Here is a 12,534-nt window from a genome sequence, read left to right on the forward strand (position 1 = left end):
GCAAACAGTGGTTTAGAGGTGCAAAAGGGAGAACAAAAGCGCCCTGTGCCCTCTGTAGGTGCAAATGTTTAAAATGCATGTACCTGCCTCAGATGGAAACTGGGGGATGCCCAGAAGGGATGTCACATCATGACCTGAAGGAACACTTCAGGGTGCAATAGAAGCCAAGTCTTGGCAAATCCAAAACTTTTGTGGCTTTTTTGTTTCACAAACAGGTCCCTGGTAAAAGACACTGGAACTAGAAGGGCTGCATGTCAGTGCCCTGTGCCAGCTCAGTGTCATTCCATCAGGAAATGCAATTTTCCAGACCACTTGTTATGCACAATTTCAGTGTCATAGTCATTAGAAAGACTCCCTGTTAATCTCAAGCTCTCTCATGGTCCTCACTGGGCCCTCAATAAGAAGCATAACTCAGAACAATACAGGTAAGAAATGATAAGTATCAAACTTGACTTTAAAGTTCTTGCAAGAAAACCTACTCACATCTAGATTCTGTATTCCTTAGCTCAGCTTCAGGGAGCTTTGTGACTGATTTACTCACAATGACAAACCTTGCCCCTCCACCACTTTCCAGCAAGATTACCTGTTTTATAACTCAGCCAGGGAGTCAAATAATGCCCCCTGTAAGTCAGATTCTCTTGTGTCAGTCAGTTCTTGTGTGAGTACCATGAACATGGATATGCTAGTCACACATGCTTCGCACCTGCTGTCAAAGTACACTGAAAGCTTGCTTTGTTTGATTAGAAAATCCACAACCATTCTTACCAAGTGAGAGAATCTCACTTTATAATTAGTGTCATCCACACTATGCTCTAATAGTTATGATTACCAGCTTAATGACAGAGTGATGCTACATATACCAAGGTCATTTAGGCACAGGTAAGAGAGTTGGCATTGTACTGTGGTACAGATGCTGGGCACAAAAAAAAAGATAGTAGAATTTGAAAAGGGACAAATAAAAAGAAAAAGAAAAGAGATATGAAAATTATAAATGGCAGACTGGCATAGCCAAAGAAGGTGGAGCAGGGGGAAAAAACAGGAACAAATTTCACTGGGAAAAAAATCCCCAAGATATTATATTTAAATTAACTTTTTATTATAAGTATCTTAAAATACGTAAAAATGTGATTAATATGCCTGAGAAATTCTGTGTCTTCAAGTAGAAGTTCTGCAAGCCTTTAACAGCTTGGTAGTCCAGTCACTGCACATACAAGAGCAAGCAGTGTAAGCTTTGGCCAGTTGTGCATGTGACAACACAGAACTGGGATTTTGACTTAAACAAATGTTTAACAGCCTTAAAGGCATTTGACAGCTACACCACAAACCTTCTGAGAGCACAGTAATCTATTTCACCTTCTGTTCACTTTGTGGAAGACAGTTAAGAAAAAGTACAGCCAGATTTCTGCAGAAAGAGTCTGTTAAACAGTAAAGTTTTTTATGTACCATGTACCAGCTGCTTTGGCTCATCCTGTAAGATAAATCTTTCAATACCAATCTTCTGTCATGAGGCATTTTAACCCCAGAGTGGAAACCTGAAGAAAGAAGTATGGTAAAACACTTGACAGAAGAAAGTACAAAAGCTTCAGGGTTTCTCTGGCTAATAGAAAGGGAACAGTTTAGGAACACAGGCAAAATAAAAGGCTGTATACTCCAACTGAGAGTGTATTTCTCAAACATTGAATAATTCTGCCTCCCTCCTGATTTCAAATACAGACATTCTTCAGAGTGGATAAGAACTGCAGTGCACCTGTTTCACTTGAGCCCATTAGAACTCAGTAATTTCCCCCTGGGAATGATCTTCCCTACCCCACCACAAGGCTGAGCAATAGAAGATGCAGAGAAATAAGGTGCTCTAAAATGAACTCACCAGGCAAATCAAACAGAACTTTGATTTCACTCTCCATGATGTCCAAGCTGGGACACATCTTGTTCTCCTGTAGCTCTGAGAGGGTGGCACAACTGAGGGAAGAAACAAAGCTTGAGTTGTCTAAGTGTAAAAATATATACAGCATGCTTTAAAGGAATTATGGCATTTCATCTTGATATGCTGTATTGTTTCACCTAATAATGAAAACCAAATTATTCCACCCCTAGGCTCAGTCTTGTCCAGATGCTGGTATATTACATGTACCAATAATGCAAATTCCTCCATCCCACATCTACTCTTGCCAGTCCTTCCCACTAATTTTCTTTTCTCAATAAAGATGAAATCTCTTAAGCAAGAACAGCTTGCTTAAGATCCCGAGATCTCCCGTTCTGGACTTTCTTTTAAAAGGGCTTTTACAGGCAAAGAATAAGGCACATTAGCAACCCCATTCCCAGCTCAGTTTGCACATTTCATTATGTTTGCTGTTTCCCTCTAAAAATGAGAAATTTCACTACAGGAAGAACATCTAAGTATAATTTTGCAAAAGCCCCTTTGCCAGTAGAGCTACCAGTTCCTCTAAACAGGGACTGAGGAGAGAGAGGAAGGAAATAAAATTTCCTTTCAGATAGTTTTCTCCTGAAGGTCACCAAGATTTGGATCTAGCAGGTTCTTTCAAGATGGAAGAATTAAACCTCATGCAAAAACCTTATTTTTTTCAGATTATATGAAAAATTAAATCCTGGCCATACCCTAGTAAAGTCATTACCTTTTTTTTTTTTTTTTCATTCTGCTGGGTTTGGGTTTTTTGAATGGCCTTTTTTTGTTAGAAAAGGGACAAGAATAAACCATCTTAAAACCAAATCCTCTTCTATATACTAGACCTGTACACGTCTACTTTTATTGAAAGGACTTTTTTTTCCCCAGTAAATCATCTAATTTTCTACTTGCTGGCTCCCCTATCCATATTTGAACAAGTCTTACAGGCTGTCAGGGGCCTAGTGCTCTGCTACGAATGGATTAAATTAATTTTTCAAATATAAAAGTTTCCTTTTACTTCCACCTCAGGAAACACTTGTACAACAATACAAGTACCTTAACCAAAACCTGCCTTCCATCCCTTTTAAAGCAGGTTATTTCCTTGTAGTGTTAGTAGAATGACAAGGAAGGAAAGAGGCAAGAGGCACCTGCAAACATTACCTTAGGAGATATAAAATCAGGCACCTGAAGTTTTAGTGGGAAAAACAATTCAAGTGCAAAGTAAAATTAGGACACATTCAAAGTGACAACATTACTCATAGAAAAATAAACACCAAGGAAGGAAAATTCTGCCTTCCAGTGCAAGAGCCAGCAAAATTACAAGTTTCTTAGCCAATGTCCAGCTCTGACACTAAACTGCTGTGTGAGGGCTTGTGAATCCTAGACCTTAAGCAGCCAAAAGGCAGCTGGCTTTGGCCAGTGGGTCCCCTGGGAGTCAGTGACGAGTTCTACAAGCACAGGGGATGGCAGAAGAGCTGTCACTAAGGGTCAGTCAGACAGCAGGACACTGAGCCTTGAGCTCTGGCATTTGCAGCAGGACCTCCGGGCTAAAGGCTGGCGTAGCCTCCCTGCTGAGTTACTCAGTTTCCAAAACCGCACCTTCAAACCAGAGCCACGGACAGACAGACGGACACTCGACTGCCGTGCTGCCTGCGACACCGTGCTGTTAACAGATGATGCTGTGTTATTAGTAACACCCAAACACGAGAGCAGTGCTCAGCACATCGCCGGCATTAAAGACGGGGAAAAGGGGAGAACCACAGAACTGTCACGGTTGGAAGGCACCTGTGGAGATGATCCAGTCCCACCCTTGTTGTCCAGTATCACCTGGCGCAGGGGTCCAGGTGAGCCGTGACCTCCCAGGGCAGCCTGTGCCAGGCCCTGCCACACGCAGTGCGGATCAGCTTTTCCTCACGTCGAGGTGGAACTCCCTGTGTTTTAGTTTATGGCCATTGCTCCTGTTGCTGGGAAACACCGAAAAGAGTCTGGCACTGTCCCCTTGAAGACATTTATAGGAATTGAGGAGATCCCCTGTCAGGTCTCTTCCCCAGCTCCTGCAGTCTCTCCTCACAGGAGATGCTCCAGACCCCAAACCACCTTTGTGCCTCCCCAGCAGATCTTTGTCTTTCTTGTACCGAAGGAGCCCAGAACCGGCCATATTCACCTCAGGAGGGACTGAAAAACTACTTTCATTTCAAGAAAAAGCGAAAAAGAGAATCTGGCGTGCGAGCAGCCTCTGGATCAGGGTCGAAATCGCTTGATTACATTAACAGTAAGGTGTGTACTAACACTTTTACAACAGTGTGGCTCTGAGCTCTGCGAGGCCCCGTCCCCATCCCCTGTTCCCGCCCCGCTCCCTCAGCACCGCCCGTTCCCGGGGCGGCTCCCGGCGCCGTTCCCGCCCCGCTCTTTACGGCAGCGGCCGCGGCTTGCGGCGGCCTGGCCTGGTGCGGACATGGTGAGTGCGGGGCTGTTCGTGCCCGGCCGGGTGCGGACATGGTGAGTGTGGGGCTGTTGGTCCCGGCCCGGTGCGGACACGGTGAGTGCGGGGCTGTCCGTGCCCGGCCCGGTGCGGACACGGTGAGTGCGGGGCTGTTGGTGCCCGGCCCGGTGGGACACGGTGAGTGCGGGGCTGTCCGTGCCCGGTGCGGACACGGTGAGTGCAGGGCTGTTGGTCCCGGCCCGGTGCGGACACGGTGAGTGCGGGGCTGTCCGTGCCCGGCCCGGTGGGACACGGTGAGTGCGGGGCTGTCCGTGCCCGGTGCGGACACGGTGAATGCAGGGCTGTTGGTCCCGGCCCGGTGCGGACACGGTGAGTGCGGGGCTGTCCGTGCCCGGCCCGGTGCGGACACGGTGAGTGCGGGGCTGTTGGTGCCCGGCCCGGTGCGAACACGGTGAGTACGGGGCTGTTCGTGCCCGGCTGTTCGTGCCCGGCCTGGTCGGACACGGTGAGTGCGGCGCTGTCCGTGCCCGGCCCGGCGGCTCCCGGGCCCCGCGGGCTCGGCTCGGCCTTGGCCGCGGAGCGAGGGCCCCGCAGAGCCGCTGGCTCCGCTCTCGGCCCCGCAGCCCCGCGGTGAGGGCGGCGGGCCGGGCCGGGATCCCCTCGTCCCGCACAGCTCGGGGGTCCCGGCCCCGCTGCCCTCGCCGTGCCCCCAGCCCGCTGTGTGCCGAGCCAGGCTGCCCTCGTCCTGCGCCGAACCGACCCTGTGTGTGTTCGTTCCTTGCAGGCCAGCACCATGGTGGCGGTCGGCCTGGCCATAGCGGCAGCCGGATTCGCAGGTGTGTGGGGGCCGGGCGGACACCGAGCACGGGGCACTGAGCCGTGCTTCAGGGCTGCTTCAAGGTAGTTCATCGGCTGGTACAGCTCTTTGGGGAGAACCTCTGTTAGGGGCTGTAATGAAACAGAAGATCGAAGTTCTTAGTATTTTATGTCCCAAAAAAGTTTATTCCACGCTCTAATCCTCTACTATTTCATGTCCCAAAAAAGTTTATTCCATGCTGTAATCCACAAGTTTCCAGTTGCACTGAATTGGTAAATGTTTGTTCAATATTTAACCTCAGTCAACGCTGGTCTCTTTAAGGTCGCTATGCAGTAAAAGCTTTGAAGCAAATGGAGCCACAGGTAAAGCAAGCCCTTCAAAACCTACCAAAACCTGTGAGTTTTTAATTATTATATTTTTATTTGGAACTTTACGTGGTGAAATAACTACAGACTGTTGTCTCTGTATAGCATTGTTGTATTTTCTCCTGTATTTTGTCAGTAACAACAATTAATTGCAGCAATTCATATGGTGATGGGACTTGTTAGAGAACTTATTTGGGCAAGTTTAAGAAATTATTTAAATAATGATGCTCTACTTCAACTGAATTTCCTTATATAAGTCAGAAGTTTTGCCATTTTACAGACTAAAAGCTCAGCAGCTACTTAAGCAATAATGAGTTGTTTTAACTGATACTTAGAAGTTAGTCTGTTTCAAACTAATAAGTTTTCTTTTTCAGGCCTTCAGTGGTGGTTATTACAGAGGTGGATTTGAACCCAAAATGACTAAACGAGAAGCAGCTTTAATACTAGGAGTGAGGTAAAGGAAATTGATCAGAAATGAAAAGTGAACAGCAGGCAGTGGTGTCTCCTCCCAGCTGGCCTTGTTTGGAAGGGTTGTCATCCAGTGCCCAGCATCCCCTGGGAGTGTCACTGCCAAGTCAAGGAATAGGAAGTGGCTGTTCAGGACTTTCTGTGCTTTTTGGGGCTTCTTTGCTGCACTTTAGCTTGGTTGGATTCTGTGTGGACTTCCAGACATCTGCACATTCCAAAGCCACACGTGGTCCAAATGAGCCATTTCAGGGAGCCTTGGGGTTCACTTGGTGTGAGGAACAGGATTCTGCTGTTAGCTTGTGGTTTCTGTGAGCACTGAGGAGTTTCAGGTGGCTGCAGTGTGAGGGTGCTGCAAACCCACTTCTTGGATGTGGAATAAATTCATCACTTCTGGAATGTTGTAGATCTGACTATGGTGGACATCCCTGCCAAAGCACTTAAGACCAAATAACAGAAATCTATCAAATAAGAACATTCAGTTGTGAATTTTTTGGGGGTTCTGGAGGTTTTTCTTTTTTTACATTAATCAAGGAAATTTTTTTTGTCTTACAGCCTTTATGAAGTTTTCTCCAAAAAATGTTACAATGTAATTCTGTTTCTTTTTAATGGTATGGGTGACCTCCATCCCATTAGACTGCTGAAGCATGTCTTTTACAGCATACAGTGTTTTGGAAAGGCCTAGAAAGCCTCTCCAGGATTTAGACACTACACATCAGTGGTAGGAAAAGAGAAACATACATGTTAGCTAGAGAATTTATGGGTAAGACAGAGTGCTCACTTGTTCTTAGACACCTTTTGACAATCTGGGGAATTTAATGAGGATCCCTTAAGTCAGTTTTTCTCTCTCTTTCAAAGCCCTACAGCCAACAGAAATAAAATTAGAGAAGCTCATAGACGGATTATGCTTCTGAATCATCCAGATAAAGGTAAGGAAATTAAGTCCTGTTGATTAGTTAATACATGTTTTTAACAAAGATCAATAGAATTGAGGAGGCAGTCAGTGATACATAACCACCTCAACTACTAAAAGACCCACAGAAAACCGAAAACAAATCTTAGGGTGCCTTAACCTGCGTGGGTCTAGACCATATTTTTAGTGTGGATATTTTAAAAGCAAGCAGACAGATTGAGCAGGTCAGTTTGTTAGCTGCTCTGTCTTCTGTGAATACCAGGATAGAATATTCTTTGTTAAAATGAGACTTAAAATTGCCTTAATTTTAGATGAAAACCTGGAGTACCCTTGTGTGTTTCATATCCCACTTGAAAGTTTGAGTCCATGGGAATGCCTCAGTAGTTCCCCATAAATGGCAAATACTGAGCCTTCCACAGCTGCTGGAGACATTAAATTGTGAAATATTCCTGTTAGTGGTACTCTGAAGGCTCAGAATCTAGTTATGCTCCAAATTAATAACTCAGGGCACCTGAACCTATTCTAAATTCTGTTCAGTGAGTCAGAATCATGTGTTGGTATTTTGACATTTAACTTCTTAATCATTGCTTAAAAGGTAAAATGGCTTCCTTTAAAGTGACTGTTGAATTCCTTACTTCTATGGACCAAAATCCAAAATAATCCGTGGGGATATGCCTTTCATAGGTAATACCAAATGAAAGTTACCTACAAAATTAACCTCACTGAACACGTGCATGAGCTAAAAATAGCATTTTGTTTTGTACATGACCTAAACACATTAATCTTCAAGTAAAACATTATAGTGAAATTAATGGTATATATGCTACCAGCACAATCATTGTACCTTATGGCTTTACAGTGCTGGTGCATTTCATGTGGATTCTGTGTCCCTGAGTCATTTTTTGCCTTGTTTGAAAACTGAACTGGTCCCGTGGCACAGCAGCACTTTATGCTGGGCAGGGTTATCTGCAGACCTGTTAGTTCTGTGCCTCTGTATTCACCAAGACTGTGCTAAGTCAGTGGTGACCAATTCATTTATGACTGATAAAACTGGAGGGAAAAAACACTCCAGGAAAATACAAGCAGCCTAACAGGAAGTGACTGAGTGAACTCAGGTGCCTTCAGTCATGTCCAGTTTATTCTTCAACTGGCAGAACCTCAGACCACACTTTTTTTTTCCTGTGTCCTGTGGCATTATTATCAACACAGGAGACAAATGTTGGGTTTTTTTCATCTGTGGTTCTCTTTCTTCTAGGTGGATCTCCGTATGTAGCAGCCAAAATTAATGAAGCTAAGGATCTACTAGAAGACCAAGCTAAAAAATGAATGAGAAAGTGACTCATTGGTTTGTCCCTGCAAATTATTATTTTTGATAAATGGCTCAAGAAAAGTTCTAATGTGAGTCTTTGACTTAATATAAATGAAGCTGGAAATACAAATCTAGGGAGGTACTTCCCTTCCCACTTGGTCACATTATTTTGGAAATACATGAGGGAGTGAAGCATAAAGATTTTTCTTCATAGCTGTTCTTTATTAAACAGCAAAATCTGCCACTCAGAAATATTTTCAGTGCTTGAGAGCACGAACTTGGTGTGGCTAATGTGTGTTACCAGGCACAGGTAGACTCACATGCTGTTACCTAATTTCTGTTGAACTGGCCCTCTTTAAAGTTCATGCTGCTGCTCTTCCATCTGCTAAAATTAGCACACTGGACTTGTTTGGAAAGGGGGTGGAAAAGCCAAGAGGATTTATTGGGCAGGAGGAACTGGAAGAGATGTGTGGTTGTCTGCGCCTGGAGAAATAAAGTCCAGGAAACAATGTACTCCCTTGTCCTTGCCTTGTGAAAAACAAGGTTGGTTAAGTGTTACTGATGAATCTGGAACACCCCAGATTTTTTTAGTAACTTTTACTTTTGACAGGTTTTAATAGCATTTAATAAATTCTGTATTTGTAATAGAAGTCCTGTAGTTCCACACATTATTGTACACTACAAAGCCAGAACTCACACAGGTTTGCATTTATGGTGATTAGGAAACTAAGCCTCTTTACATCAGTTCCTGATACCTGAGTTAGATTTGTGCTCTGTGGAGCTTCTCACACCCAGCAGCTCATGAGGATCTCAGCTGGGGCCAGGGAGCTCTGTCATACTCCAAAAATCTTCCCAGTGTTTTCACCCCTACAGCAAAACACTACACAGCACCTCTGGGAGTTAATGCCCACCTGGGCATAAAGACAGTGGGACTAAAAGCTTCCACTGCCAGAAGCTGGACTTGGGAGTGCTGCCTGCTGTGCCACAGCATTGCTGTGGATGAGTTCTGTGGATGAGTTCTGGGCTGTTCAGGAAGGATTACAACAGTAATGTTAAGTTGGCTGCCTTTAGGAGAAAAATCAAATAGGTAACATTACAACCTCCCCAGAAAGGAGTAACTTCACTCTGCTACAGCATCTAAAGCAGGGTGAAGGACAGCTGGAACACCACCATGCACATTTCTGGAGTCAGCACATGCCAAGCCATATGCAAAATGTTTCTGTACTTAAGTATTTCCCAGTCAAACACTACTGACTTATTACATAACTTTAAAAAAAAAATTCTCCCTTTCTGTCCCATCAGCTGAGATACTTGTGCACACTTCAGTTACAACTTTTAATTGAGTCTGTTGTCCTGGAGGGAATGTTGTTGCAGAGTCCAACACTGAAGTGCTGTGACAAAGTGCACACACAGGTCTGCCTGGGAGAGCTTGGCTGTAGCTCTGTAAGGCAGAGCAGCTGGTTTAGAACTCTTGCTTTTGTCATTCTGACAAAATCACACAAGACAATTTTTTCATTAAGTACAACTTCAACGCTGCCCATTGCTCTGACTTCGTACACCTCCTTGCTACCCAGATGCTTTTCCACACCTGCTTTGTGCTTCCTTGCTCTGGCTCATGTACCTGAAGGATGGGGGTGCTATACTTTAACTGACCAAAAACTACATCTGCATTAATGCCTATATATGTTAGTCAGGTTATGCAATTCTCCAAGGTAAGGAGTCTGGTTTTAGACTTCTTAACTGGTGTTTTGACACCATTGCCTTAACAAAAGGAAGATCAGCATGTTAGAAACTCTTATGAAAAAGAGTTCGAGGTTCAAGCTGCCTCACAAGTAGGTTTCCATTGTTAGTTTACAGCTTGAAAACCGTAAAGTCAAAAGTAATTTAAATTTCTGATAGAAACAGTCAACAGATGGAAGATCAAAGTTTATTTTCTTTTACTACCAGCATACAAAAAAAACATATTGCACATCAAACAACCAAAAACAAAAATAAAAATACTCTACTAAGGACTAACATATGTAGTTTATACAGAATAAACTTTCTGGAAATTGATCTTTTCAGTAGTTCAGGTTATGTCTTAATGGACATGACTAATTCAGCTTAGTGTTAACTAAAGCTATGTTTGATTTTTAAATACTGTACAGTTTAATAAATAAACCAAACAAAGCCTCAATGTAGAACAGTCACTGCCAATGTCACCCAGTATCCCTGCAGATTATGAGAATTTAACAAATGCATTCCAGTGGTCTGCAGATTTTTCCTCTACATACAGCATTTAAAAAACATGTATTAAAACAGACCAGTTTCCAGACTAAACTAATGGAGAAATTACATTTCAGTGCAAAATATTTTAGACTGCATTTCTTTCTAGTATTCCTCAGGTGAAGAAGTGGTTGCATATTATTAAAAATGTAACAAAAGCAGCTAATGCTTTCATAAAGAGTATTATGTTAGGGATCCCCCTCACATCTTTGCCGTATTTTGAAAACAAAATAACATTTCCTATAGCCAGCAATTTTGTTTATTTAAATGTTACATATACTATCTCAAGGCACATCTGATGATATATTTATAACACAGTAGGTGTCAAAGTATGTTTAACATATGATTTCTCCAGGATCCCTCCCCTTTCTGTATTCCAAAATGGAGGAACTGAAAGTGCGGTGTCAAGACTGGCGATCCATATTCTATCTTTGGCAAGCTTATACAAGCACTATTTTAAATGTAATGTAGAAGAACTGTAAACTAGGAACTTCAGTTTATGAAACACCATTCAGCACTGCTTCTTCCTGATTATTTCCATCCTCCTGAACAGTGACTTTCTTTTCATCAGGGCTGTGCTGTAGTTTAGAAGGCTCATCCCCAGAGGTGGTGGCAGGACCATTCACTGCCTTTTCAGAAGGGCTGTTTTCGTCAATCGCATCTTTTGCCTTGCAAAAACAAGCAGAGGGGAGCATTAAAAATTTCATAACAATACAGTGGAATCTCAGTTTCACTCTGGCTCACACAAGAGGGAACACCTCTTGCGTGTCCATGCCTGTATCCTGTCACTTAAAGCATCTGATCACTTACCTTGTGGTTTATGGGATACTTCCGTATCAGCCGTTTTGAGGAAATCGTGCCAATGTAACCCCCAGGTCTACACACCCCCAGCACACCCAAAATGTTTATTTATTTCTATTTATATAAGCCCATGAAGGAGTTTACTGAAAACCACAGCTTTATACCCCTTTTGAAGACTATAGCAAGATGACATTTTGCTAATGAATCTTTCTTACATAACTTGTAGCAATACATCGGCACTTTAGAAGTAAAGAAATTCTGCTTTGTTCAGTTCTGATTATTTTTCAGGATAATGTAATGCCACTCTGATCCCTTAAGGAAAAAGGTTCAAAACCATACAATCTTTGCAAAATTAATTCCTTCTAAAATAGTTTATACAAGTCACTAAAAATGCCACATAAAATCCTCTATCCCTAAAGTGTTTTAAGGATTAGTTCTCAAGACTTACCATGGGCAATTTGCACATTTTATTACACAGTGCAACATTACTAAGTATAATACTTTAAAATGTGTACAGACTTAATTTGGTCCCTAAAATCTGCAACAACAGTCAACAAATCATTGTCAGTTCTGTTTACTCTGGGCCCTTTTGCTTTTAATAACTTGTTCTTGAAATCAAATGCACTTGTAGTCAAATAAGGGTGAGCTAACTGAAGCCTTCACGCCTTTACTGTTCTGCTGCAAGGGAGGATAAAAAAGAAAATGCGCATTAAAAAAATCTTACCGTTTCTTTCTTGGTTTTGGCTACTGTCTCCTTTGGAGGGTTTCTCTGTCTACTTTGAGATTCAGCTCGTGATATATAATCAGCTACTGTTACTGTTCAAGGAAAAAAATCACAGTGATGCTCACATCAGCAGTCAATTCAGCATGAACCTTCATGTCTTTTCTGCACAAGTTATGCTCTAACTGGGAGGCATCTCACAAAAGGCCTTCACACTTACAGGTTATCAACCACACAGTAACGATCATTTTGTTTCCGTTGTTAAAAACAACTTTCACTAAAATCGGTGGTAACAATGATCTGAAGTTGGACTCTTAATAAAATAAATTTTGGTCCAATTGCAGAATTTGTTGGAGAAGGGCTTTCTGTACTATGTTTGAAGAGATTTGTCTGCTGCTCTTTGAACTACAGACTGTGCGTGTGTCACTGGGGTTTTATTAGCTGAGCAGTGAAGAAATTCGCACTAATGAAATGAAGACACTGAAACAGTGCCCAGAACTGGGACAGGTCAGAACCTGGAATCACTTAGGGT

General features: G+C 43.0%; 2 protein-coding genes across 7 annotated transcripts in view; one reads left to right on the forward strand and one right to left on the reverse strand.

The window, feature by feature from the left end:
• The first annotated feature begins 361 nt into the window (after positions 1–361).
• On the forward strand, positions 362–8,357 carry DNAJC19 (DnaJ heat shock protein family (Hsp40) member C19). Of its 5 annotated transcripts, XM_072933608.1 has the most exons (7): positions 362–425; positions 4,044–4,180; positions 5,131–5,182; positions 5,485–5,558; positions 5,903–5,982; positions 6,852–6,922; positions 8,162–8,357. In XM_072933608.1, exons 1-7 carry the CDS (start codon positions 377–379, stop codon positions 8,230–8,232), a joined length of 534 nt encoding a protein of 177 aa, XP_072789709.1. In that variant the 5' UTR covers positions 362–376; the 3' UTR covers positions 8,233–8,357. The 5 variants fall into 5 exon arrangements, with proteins under 5 accessions (XP_072789709.1, XP_041573975.2, XP_030136559.1 ...); XM_041718041.2 differs by lacking the exon at positions 362–425 and having other exon boundaries at positions 3,965–4,180; XM_030280699.4 differs by lacking the exons at positions 362–425; positions 4,044–4,180 and adding an exon at positions 4,197–4,361.
• Positions 8,358–10,128: 1,771 nt separating this feature from the next.
• The window catches only part of FXR1 (FMR1 autosomal homolog 1), a 33,679-nt gene continuing 31,273 nt past the window's right edge, over positions 10,129–12,534 (reverse strand). For both annotated transcript variants that reach the window (XM_030280697.4, XM_030280695.4), the window contains 2 exons: positions 12,006–12,097; positions 10,129–11,148 (listed from right to left, as the gene is read on the reverse strand). In XM_030280697.4, the coding sequence (XP_030136557.1) occupies positions 10,978–11,148; positions 12,006–12,097 (263 nt within the window). In that variant the 3' untranslated portion in view covers positions 10,129–10,977. The remainder of the gene's footprint in view (positions 11,149–12,005; positions 12,098–12,534) is intronic.

Source organism: Taeniopygia guttata, chromosome 9 (genome assembly GCF_048771995.1).
Source record: "Taeniopygia guttata chromosome 9, bTaeGut7.mat, whole genome shotgun sequence".
NCBI lineage: Eukaryota > Metazoa > Chordata > Aves > Passeriformes > Estrildidae > Taeniopygia > Taeniopygia guttata.

Excerpts from the sequence above, each read along its gene's own strand:
- DNAJC19 (XM_041718041.2), top strand. The coding sequence starts at position 3,980 with ATGCTCCAGACCCCAAACCACCTTTGTGCCTCCCCAGCAGATCTTTGT. Across the intron at positions 5,183-5,484 it reads AGCGGCAGCCGGATTCGCAG|GTCGCTATGCAGTAAAAGCT; the intron begins GTGTGTGGGGGC and ends GGTCTCTTTAAG. Across the intron at positions 5,983-6,851 it reads GCTTTAATACTAGGAGTGAG|CCCTACAGCCAACAGAAATA; the intron begins GTAAAGGAAATT and ends TCTCTTTCAAAG.